This window comes from Xiphophorus hellerii, chromosome 20, assembly GCF_003331165.1.
Source record: "Xiphophorus hellerii strain 12219 chromosome 20, Xiphophorus_hellerii-4.1, whole genome shotgun sequence".
In the NCBI taxonomy this organism is placed as follows: domain Eukaryota; kingdom Metazoa; phylum Chordata; class Actinopteri; order Cyprinodontiformes; family Poeciliidae; genus Xiphophorus; species Xiphophorus hellerii.
The window spans coordinates 14,985,158-14,996,180 of record NC_045691.1 but is presented as its reverse complement, the minus strand read 5'-3'; the positions used below and the strand labels follow the sequence as shown (position 1 = coordinate 14,996,180).

At 36.8% G+C, this 11,023-nt stretch overlaps 1 protein-coding gene across 1 annotated transcript; it reads right to left on the bottom strand.

Annotated features, from left to right (window-relative positions):
* Positions 1 to 724: 724 nt before the first annotated feature.
* tnfrsf18 (tumor necrosis factor receptor superfamily, member 18) lies at positions 725 to 8,239 on the bottom strand. The gene is made up of 7 exons (XM_032548342.1): positions 8,096 to 8,239; positions 7,797 to 7,922; positions 7,574 to 7,705; positions 6,968 to 7,064; positions 4,708 to 4,772; positions 3,073 to 3,216; positions 725 to 2,109 (listed from the first exon to the last, which is right to left on the bottom strand). Exons 1-7 carry the CDS (start codon positions 8,106 to 8,108, stop codon positions 1,982 to 1,984), a joined length of 705 nt encoding a protein of 234 aa, XP_032404233.1. The 5' UTR covers positions 8,109 to 8,239; the 3' UTR covers positions 725 to 1,981.
* Positions 8,240 to 11,023: the final 2,784 nt, after the last annotated feature.

Sequence of the window (11,023 nt, the reverse complement as noted above, 5' to 3'; positions counted from 1 at the left end):
TTTGCGTATATTCATTCCAAAACGATTTTCAGCTATATGCTTAATTTATGATTTTTTTTCACTGCCTCTTTGAGATGTTTCATTACTGGATTATATAATATGCATTCCATGAAAAATATGTTTGCAATGATCGCCCCGGTGAATGTTTTCCTGTAATTTTACGTGCTTAAAGCTGCAATATGTAACTTTTGCATATTTGTTAAACTACAGTATGTCGTGATAGTATGGTATGAGACAAATAATCTGTGAAAAAATAGAGCTCCCCTGCCTTATTCCAGGGCTCCCAGTTTTAGAAATAACCAATCAGAACCAGGAGGCGGGTCTTTGTGCTGTCAGTCACAACCTTATGTGGTGTTGCTCATCCCCTTCTCACTACTGCCTTTGTTTTCTGCTACCGCTACAACTTCTCTAAGTCAGCAGAGACAGTCATGAATGTTCAGACTAATTATAGCCACAGATAACAATATCAGTGGATATATCAGCAATGCATGAGGTTGGGTGACAGCGTAAAGACCCTCCTCCTGACTCTGATTTGTTGTTTTGTTTGTTTTTTTTCAGAGAAGATCTTTTGAGGGAAGGATCAGAAGTGATGAGAACTAATAAATATATGAATAATTACATAAATAAATACTCATATCCATGGATATTTGTGAAGTTTAGAAACATATACTAATGTCCAATTCTGAATTTTTCAGAGTAAAGTAAGTAAACTTGGCACAAATACTATGATTTTCAATATTTATTTAAGAAATACAAAAAGTACACTTCATAACGCTGGAAAAAATATACAAAGAAAACAGTCCCATTTCAATTGTTTTGAAGGCATACAGACATTGGGAAGTCTATAATTTCAAGTATGATGAGCCTTGAAATTATAATTTCCCTTACAGCCAGCTAATGAATACAGAGAAAATATGACAAAACACAAATAAATTACAGTTAATTCATACATTTCAGTGTATTTTTCACCATTTATAACTATTAACTAAATTAAATAACAGATTTGATGATCCTGTTATTTGGAATTAACTTGCACATATATTGTTGTTTCCCATTTAAGTCTTCCAAAACATTTGTCATCATATAATATTACATCATAAGAAAAAATGTGATTTAAAAATCATTAAAACATAAGTTTAAGCAATTTCTTGTAACATAAGAACTGAACATAAGAACTGGTTCTGGGACCAGTAGGACCAGTTCTGATTATATTAATTTTACACCTGAGATATCTAAAAGCTCATGTAAGTTTTTTAAATGCTTTAACAAACATATAATAATTTAATATAAATAACCAAGCTCCTTTGTTTCTTCAGCAAAACATCAAAGACTTGTAATCAACATAACACTTAAATACAGTTGGGGTTGATAAACGTTTAAACAACAACATTTCATTTATGTTTGACACATAAATTGATATGTTCTAGTAGGACTGATCAAAAAATATGTTTAGGTTGGAAAAAAACATGCCTTTAGCTACAGATAACTTCTAATAATTACAAAATTAAACACAGGACAAAAACCTAGAGATTGGAGCAGTGCTCCACTTTCCTATGCAAAAACCATAAACACACAGCCAGAGTTGCAATGTAAAAGTTTTATATCAAAGCAAATGTATGTGTCAGAATTGCCTAGTCAAAGTACTGACCAACTGAGAATAGGTCAGGAATACGAATCTAAGGCAAGACTTAAAAACTGATCTTCACAGTCTCTGGATGTGAGAAATTGGTAGACACAGACCCCAAAGGCTTTGGTTTTACAAAGTATTAAATTAGGAGGATGAAATATAAATAATCACCAGACTTTTCAGAGTTTTGTTTGTCTCTAAATTCTGTCCTAGTTCGTCTGTCACACAGAAAGTGGCTGCATTAACCGGAAAAAATGCAAAATATTCAATGTGGTGTGTACACTAATACATATGTGTTCCAGTGGTAGTCATTGCTTATCAAAACAAACAAGTTGTCTCTTTATGAAAAAGTGGTTAGTCCAAAAGACTCAAACTGCAACAGTCCTTGAATTCCTCCTGGATGATGAGCTTGAGTCCGCTCTCCTCCTTTGAAAGGTGGAAGTCACTGGTTTTGGACGAGACCGCCTGGACTGAAATCTCACCTGAGGCAGAGACATCATTTAGTGACAGAATACTAGAAGAATATTTACAGACAGTGTTGGTTCGTCTAAGAGTGGTACTCCTTATGTCACCCCTAAACCAATCATAATGGAAAAAATCCACTAAAATCTTCAGCCAGATATAATGCAGTGCCCTCCTAGGCATGAAAAATAATCTCCCTATTCCCAGCAGCAAGTAAGGGACATTAACTCTCTATTGACAGTGTGCCCAAAAACTCAATAATAACTTATTAATTTCACCTGTCACATTAGTTATATTTTACACACCCCTTTCTAATGTTACCTTTGGGAACTGCCCTAAATGCCCATAAATAAAACATTTTTAAAAACACTGTAGTTCAAATCTTACACACAGCACGCCATAAATTCAGCAGTTGAAATGTTTTTAATATGTATGAAGTTGAATTCAGGTTTCAGTTACAGGATTTTATCCATCCATCCTTTAAGTCCAGGAGAGATACCCAGACATCCCTTTTCCCAGGGGCTGTGTTAGTTCATTCTGGGGGAACCCAAGGTGTTCCAGTGCCAAAAGGGACAAAGTCCCTCCAGCATGTTTTTGCCCCAGGGGTTTCTTCTGTCTGAGAAATGCCTGGAAAGCCTCCAAATGGAGGCAGACTCCTTATCTTCCTTATCCTTAGCTTACCAAGCATCCAAATAAGAGATCTTATCAACTTATTTTTAACTCTGAGCCTTATAGAAAAAAGTCACTACAGCCACTTGTGTTTTAGGGTTATCTTAATGAATACTGACAGCTATTCAACACGATAAAGCCTTTTCTTTCTCTACCCTGTGACTTTATGCATTTTTCAGTCACATTGTCATTTCATAAATTACTGCTTTGTTGTGTCATCATACATTATTCTACCCTTGCAGACAAAAACAACTAATTTATGTTTGATGAAAATCTGTCCTGCAGAGTTAAAATGATATCTTAAACTTGTTTACTTGCAACATTGTTCCTCTGCTTCCTTCTCAGGTTCTTCGAGCAGGCGTAAAACATAAACAGAAAGAGGGCCAGGGAGAGAAAAACAAAGCCAATGCTCATGATCCAGTGAGCATTGGCATAGTCTCTGCCATCTCCTTGTGGATCTGGAAAAAAGTAAAGTAATAGTTAGCTTCTAAGACTGACAATTCATCATATACTCATCCATCCGTCAGTCAGTCAGTCAGTCAGTCAGGGAGTCATCTGTTTTTCCAGGGTTGGGACATGGAAATAGCAGCTTAAGTAGAGAGGCCCAGACTTCCCTCAACAACCCCCCTCACCCTCCCACGTCTCATCCTGCATCTACTCCTGTTAGAACATGCCAGGAACATCTCGCCAGGGAGATGTCCGGGAGACACCCTAACCAAATGCCTGAGCCACCTCAACTGGATCCTCTCGATGTGCTCCTCCTGGATGACCAAACTTCTCATCCTATGTATAAAGGAGAGCCCAGAAACCCTGTGGAGAAAACTAATTTCAGCCACTTGTATATGCGATCTCATTCTTTCGATCTTTACCCAAAGCTTGTGATTATAGATGAGGGTAAATCATAGATGACTGGTAAATCAAGAGCTATGCCTTTTGGCTCAACTCTCTCTTCACCACAACAGACCAGTACAGCGCTTGTATAGTTGCAGACATAGCACCCATCCACCTGTCGACCTCCCACTCCATTTTTTCCTCGTTTGAAGAAAAAATCCTGAGAAACTTGAACTCCTCCACTTGGGGCAGGACCTTATCCCCCACCCATAGAAGGTATTCTACCCATTTCCCACTTAAGACCATGCTCTCGGATTTGGAGGTACTGATCCTCATCACCGGCTGCTTCACACTGAGCTGTAAACTGCTCCAGCAAAAACTGGAGATGATGGTTTGATGAAGCCAACAGGACAACATCATCTGCAAAGAGCAGAGACACCATCCTGAGGCCAACAAAACATATGCCCTCAACACTTTGGCTGCGAAAAGAAAACCTGTCCAGAATTGTGACAAAGTCCAACTCTCAACAAAAATGAGCCTGACTTACTGGTATCAAAGAGGACCAAGCTGTGGCACTGGTCATACAGGGATCTAGCAGCCTATATCAAAGGGCCTGCTAACCTATGCTCCTGCAGTGACCCAAGCAGGACTCCCCACTTTCTCCAAATCCACAAAGAACTTGTAGACTGGTTCGGTGAACTCCCATGTATCTTCCAGGACCCTTCTGAGGGTGTAGAGCTGGTTCAGTCTTCCACAGTCAGGACAAAAATCACACTGTTCCTTTTGAATCTGAGGTACAACTATCCAGATGACCCTCTCCAGAAACCCTGAATAGATCTTATCAAGGAGGCTTAGGAGAGCGTTCATCCTGTAGTTGGAAGACACTCTGCAACCCTTCTTTTTAAATATTGGAACTGCCACCCTGGTCTGCCAATCTAGGGGCACTACCCCCGATGTTCACACGATATTGTAGAGTCATGTCGATGAACACAGCACCACAACATCCAGTGTCTTGAGGAACTCTTGGGGAATCTCATTCACCCTACCAATTTTGTAACATACTGTATGGGAAACTACAGCCAAAATATTGTAATGGAAGTATTCACATGTTAACATACCAATACAAACAGCGTCGTGAGTTTTGTTTCCTGGAATCTTTTCAACAAGTCCCTTTGCACCGCATCTGTAAATCATACAATATGTTACAGATAGTCTAAACTTTTTCATTGCTCTACATAGTTTTTCTCATTTTTTTTCCTTTTCCTCAAATACAATTATTATTTGTTGGTGGCTTGTTGAGTGACACTGATTGTTGCCACTATAAAATGCATGAGAAGAAAAAGAATGGGAAGAAATGGGTACAGTTCCTTGAAAATATATTTGAATTGGGATTCACAGTTGCATTGAAGTTTTAGCTTTGACAAGGCTATCATAGCAAATTCATATGCTTTGATCTAAACCATTCCATTGTTGCTTTGACTGCATATTTTTTCTCCATCTTTGCATCAACTCTGACCTGCTTCCCTGCTGAAGAAAGCAATCCAGAAGCACTGTTCAGAGTTATGTGCAATGTTAGAGTTTTCCTCAATCACGTTGGCACATTTCTTAGATCCGAATTGAAATTCTCAAAGCTGCTTGTCCAGTCTTTGTGCCCACATATAAGGAGAATTTAGAGAAATCAATCAAGCTCAAAGTCTCAATGTTTTGGACTGTGAGAGGAAGCCAGAGTACCTGGAGAGAACTCATGCATGCGCAGAAAGAACCCTGGACCTTCTTGCTGCAAGGCAACAATGCTGCCTCCTATATCTATGCATTTTTATCTAAATCTGTCCAAAACTGGTACATTGCTCCCAGGAGAATCCTTACTTTCTCCAACCAAGGTAAAGCATTAGATCAACAAATGATCAACCAGTTTTCTGAAACCAGGTGTAGGAATACTGCACTGTAATTCCTATAGCAATGCATGGATAGTTTTCCTTAAAAAGATTGTCCTATGTTCCCATTTCTATTTTTTTTCTTTTCTTTGAGCTCTGCAGCTCTGAGCTCTCTGTTGCCTTTTCCGTTTAGCGAAGACATGGTCTATCAACAAATTATTGTACAAATATTAAGCGTAAATGTGAATCTTATTATTAATCTTCAACAATTACATTTTACAATAATTGTCACCAAAAGTATTGCAACAGTTTACATCAAACTATCCCTCCAGAGTACTCTCTTATATTGACATCATGACTAAACAATTTAACTGTCTAACCTGTTAAATTGTCATTCTGACAGCACCAACATGTTTATTGACACAGATATTTACCTTTGAGAAGTAAACTAAGGATTTTGAGCAAGAGACGTTTTATGGTGTTGTGATATTTTGTATGGTTCAAGTAATGTACCAAAGTGACTGAGAAAAAAAAAAAAAGTATATTGTTTTCAAACCAATGGCATTTTTTGCAGGTGTTCACTTTTTGTCTCATCTTACCACAGCACATACTTCAACATCTTTGGTTTTTCCCTACATTGCTTGTGACAAACCACAGGTGGGATCTCTTGTGGCTTTCTTTTAATGTTGACTTTAGAATACCATAGAATAGCTACCTTACTTTCTCAACAGGGAAATTTTGCTTACCGTAGGAAAGCATGACACAGTCAAAAAACAAGTAAGACTCATTAACATATGGTCTTAACTCACCATTAAGACCATATGTACATAGATTCTTCCACCTGTTTTGCAGATCTCTGGACTTGCTCTTGCTTTAAACTTCTCAACAACTTTATCCTCAGTCTGTTAGCACTGTTAGTTGGTCTTCATCATGCTGTTAGTTAAGTAATGTCCTTTACCAAACCTATTAGACCTTGACAGATAGTTTGTATATACACTGAAAAAATTACACACTGGTGCTATCCTTACTTTGTACTATTTTGGTCAACTCTAGAAGGAATCAGTTCCACTGGATTTTATTTAGGGCTATTAGAAAGGGGGAGAATAAACACAAGAATGTGTTACATATTTTTATCTGTGAGACATATTGAAGACAATGTGTCATTTTTTTTTCATTTGGCATGAAAACCCTACTTTCGTTTGACACAAACTTGGTGATCTAAGAAAAGTTTGTGCATTTTCTGTATTTTTAGTAAACGTTAGAGCTCAGAAAAGTATTTAATTAGCTCAAAATTGCACCAATTTCTTTATCATGAAAAATAAAGGATTATAGATCAATTTCTTTTAAAAAGGAGATTAAAATACTTGCTGTTACTTGCTTCTATGTACATTTACGGTTTCAGTAGTAAATTCCCTACAAATTTACATAGGTTCTTTTTCTGTGACTTTATAAATGTATTGCAACCTACAGCAATGGTAGAAATGATTTTTTAAAAATGTCTTACGGTGTCCATGGCTTGCAGGTGTCCTCTTTTGCATCAAAGAAATTATTTCCAGGGCATTTAAATTCACATTTATAAGAATAGCTTCCATTCCCCAAATCTATAGATAGATAGATAGATAGATAGATAGATAGATAGATAGATAGATAGATAGATAGATAGATAGATAGATAGATAGATAGATAGATAGATAGATAGATAGATAGATAGATAGATAGATAGATAGATAGATAGATAGATAGATAGATAGATAGATAGATAGATAGATAGATAGATAGAGACAGACAGACAGACACAGATTAATCATTTCCTTTTGCGTAGATGTGGCAAACTTCTAATTCCCACACTCATGTGAGGGATGAGGAGTAAATTCTTCACCTTTCTAAAATAATGGCATTTCATTTTTCACCAAAAGTGAATTTGGCAAAACAATCACCACCTCCCCGTCACGCAAAAAAGTGAAAAATCACTTTTGGCAAAACAATGACTTAGACCATTATTTTAAGAAGGTGACAACATGTAAATAGCTCTAGCCTAGTCGATGACACACAAATATCCCATGTCACCAAATAATACATTTCTGATATGTCTGAATATGTCCACTCTCACCTATCTTCTTTGGCTCCTCTCCTGTGCTGCACTTGTTTTCCTCACAAAGTGAGCATGACTTGTCAGAGCACAGGAAGCCAGGTCGGCACTGACAGCTTCCCTTTGTGGTTTTGGTACAGTTCTCGGCAAACCCTGCAGACAAACAAGAATTCCAACTATTTTTTTTTTATTTGCCTTGAGCCACTAAGTTAGGTGAATTGCTATCGTACATGCAAAGTGTTACCTTGCTGGCATGAAGGGCATTCCTTACAGCTGCCAAAGGCATGGATGTGGTCTGCATAAGTCCCTTCCGGACAGACTCTGCAGTCAGTCTCCCGAGTTTCAGAGCAAAAGTCCTTCATATGAGTTCCTTCCAATCAAACAACACATTTGTGTCAACTCCAAAAGTATTCGTACTTAATACTCAGTATACTTTACAAATGTTATTATTAGATCTAACAACACAAAACACCTGCGCAAAACTCTGCATTACTTTTACATGGTTTATGTATGGCTTTAAAATGTAAAAATTTAAGCACTTACCAGGCTCACACATTTTGCAGCACCGTCCATCTTTTTCATAGTGATAATTTCCACAATTTACTTTCTGTGCTGTAGTCCAAGAGCTCAGTGAAAACACTATTAGAAGTGCTCTGGAGAAGCTGAGGATGAATCATTTTAGTCAGAGCTGCGTTTGTGTGTGTGGGATTTTATATTGGCTTTCTGTGTGACGTCACTGTCTCTTAACAAGAGGTGGTGTTAGACTACAGGAAATGAAAGACCACTCATCAGTATGCAAAGACTGAAATGCAAAACATTCAACAGTACAGGATGAATCAAATATTTTTCATTGCAAATGTGTTCATCTTAATTTTTTATAAATTCACTACAAATCTGTGCTTCAATATAACTTAAAGTGTCCTCATTAGTTGTGGAGTTTGTGTATTAAAACACCATTTAAAATCTGTTGTAAGAATCCTAATTTTTAAAGTAATGTCACACATACATTTACTGGTCACTTTATTAGGTACACTTTTTCAACAATTCAATATCTTAGCATCTCAGCTAGCCAATTCATGCCAGCTACTCAATGCTCTACGGCATGTAGATGTGGTGAAGATAACTTGCTGTTGAGTGTCAGAAAGGAGATTGAAGTGACTTTGGATGACAGCGCTGGTGTGAGTATCAGAAACTGCTAACAAGAAGATCAAAGAAGGATCTGAAAGACAGAGTGAAAAGAATGACTTGTTAATATCAGATGTAAGAGGAGAATTAGCTGAGTGCAGTGTGATACAAAGGCTTGGAATCGCATTGCTGGACAACGGACACATCTAACCTGAGCTACAATTATCAAAAGTGGACGATAAAAGATTGCAAAAATGTTGCCTGGCCTAATGAGTCTTGCTTTCAGCTGCAATATTTAGATAGTAGGATCAGTTTGCTGTAAATGGACCCATTCTACGTAGTATCAATGGTTGAGTGTGCCGTTGGTGTAAGGGTGTGAGAATTTTTTATTTATTTTTTTGCCCACTTTAGGTCTCTTAGCACCAACGGAAAGGACACAACCCACTTGAGTACTGCTTTTAATCATTCCCTTCATAAATAAATCACACTATATCAGTCTTTTGATGGCTACTTCAAGCAGGATTATGCACTATGTCACAAAGCTCAAATATTTTCAATCTGGTTTCTCGACAATGACAATACGTTCACAGTACAGAAACGTCCACAGTCACCAGAACTCACTCCAATTGGCACTGAGCCGATGTGGTGGAATAGTAGATCATCTGACAAACCTGCAGCAACTCTTTGATGATATTGTCAATATGGATCAAAATCTCTTCCAACTGTTGCCTACAATCGGATTCAACATGAATCTTCATGAAGAATTCGAGAAGTTCTGGAAGTGGCCAGTGAGTGAAGCCGACCCTCTAAAAATCAAAACACTACAACCAGTTTTCTATTTGTTTAACTTATTTAACTGTGCAAAATTTACCCTTACAACAAACCAACTTCTACATTTCACAACCATCACCCACATAAATTTGAGAAATCAAAGGAGGGTATAGTTAACAGAAAGAGTGTCATTGTTTATAGCTATTGTACTCATACTACTATTACTAATAATGCTTCCTGTGTCTAATCTTCATTGTGTTCATTGTATATTCCTCAGGTAAACTATCTGTCAAACTGGATGAAAATTCTTCACAATCTATCAAAAGTGGCTTAATCAGGATGTGTTTACTAAAGTCAGCAAATTATTCTTAAACTGGACCTATTGTGAAAAAAAATATTTTTTGCAGATTTTTTACGTTTCCATTTTGGTCTCTACTCCTTCCAAAAACAGTCCAAGTTCTTTAAAATCCATCTCAGTTGTTTTCTAGTAATAAGTTAATGTTTTTTTGTAGTCTGGAAAATTAACCGTTTCAAAAACTTCCACATTATTAGGTCACAACCACAAGGCACTGCCCGTTACCTAGTAACAGTAGCTGAGCCCCCCGCTCCTCACCACAAAACCCAAGCAGGAACTCGGGCATGTTTGTCAGCTGGTTTCACCACTCCTGTGCTGTACAATGGCTGCTGAAAAAGACAAGCGTTTTGTTCTGACTCGGGGTCATTTTACAATTCCACATCTGTTACCAATCAAACAAGCAGCAACTTATTTTGATTTACAGAGACAAGAGGCATTAACACAGCTCATTCTAAAAGCTCAAATGAGCAGAACTGAGCAAAGTGAAATCTCATTATCTGAGAATAATTTTGTGCAAAACAATGTAATGAATATATTTGTATAGCCCATAAACAAATCCTAACTTGTTCAAGGAGGCATGAAAGGAGGAAATTAACCTAAATTATTTTCATTGATCTCTGCTGTTTACTGCTTTTTTCCTTTTGTACCTCCTATAACATTAGATGATGTTTATTATGAGGAAACGCGTTTTATTGAATGGTTTAAAACTTTATATTTTATTGAAATCCAGCCATGGTTGTTCAGAATTTATTTTCATCCTGCAAGTTTTTATTAAAAAGTGAGTGTCCCTCCCTGCAACCTTTTTCTTTATTTGATGTCCTCTTTGTTTGTGACTGATTTATCCAAAATAACAAACAATCAGGAGTATTTTTCAGTGTTTTACAGTGTTTTACAATGTTTTACAACACTAGACCTATGGAATTTTGTCAGAAAAACAAAATTTCTGAAGCACAATTACTGTACATGGCTTACAAACATGTTTATTTTATGCAATTTATTTTGAAGAATGATAAGGTTCAATTCCAACAAACATTTTATTCAGGGTTGTTTTATTTGGCACGCAATGAGTGGAAAGCATGAAAATGTACTTATATTTTATAATAATTTTAATTTAAGGTGCATTTCAATTTATTTCACGTTATTTTTTTTGTTTAAACTCAAGCAAGCTAATTTATTGAGCTGAACAAATACGTTTTATAAAAAAATACTAAAATGCTTCA

Excerpts from the sequence above, each read along its gene's own strand:
- tnfrsf18 (XM_032548342.1), bottom strand. Across the intron at positions 7,065-7,573 it reads AGAGGAGCCAAAGAAGATAG|ATTTGGGGAATGGAAGCTAT; the intron begins GTGAGAGTGGAC and ends ATCTATCTATAG. Across the intron at positions 4,773-6,967 it reads ACCTGCAAGCCATGGACACC|ATGCGGTGCAAAGGGACTTG; the intron begins GTAAGACATTTT and ends TATGATTTACAG.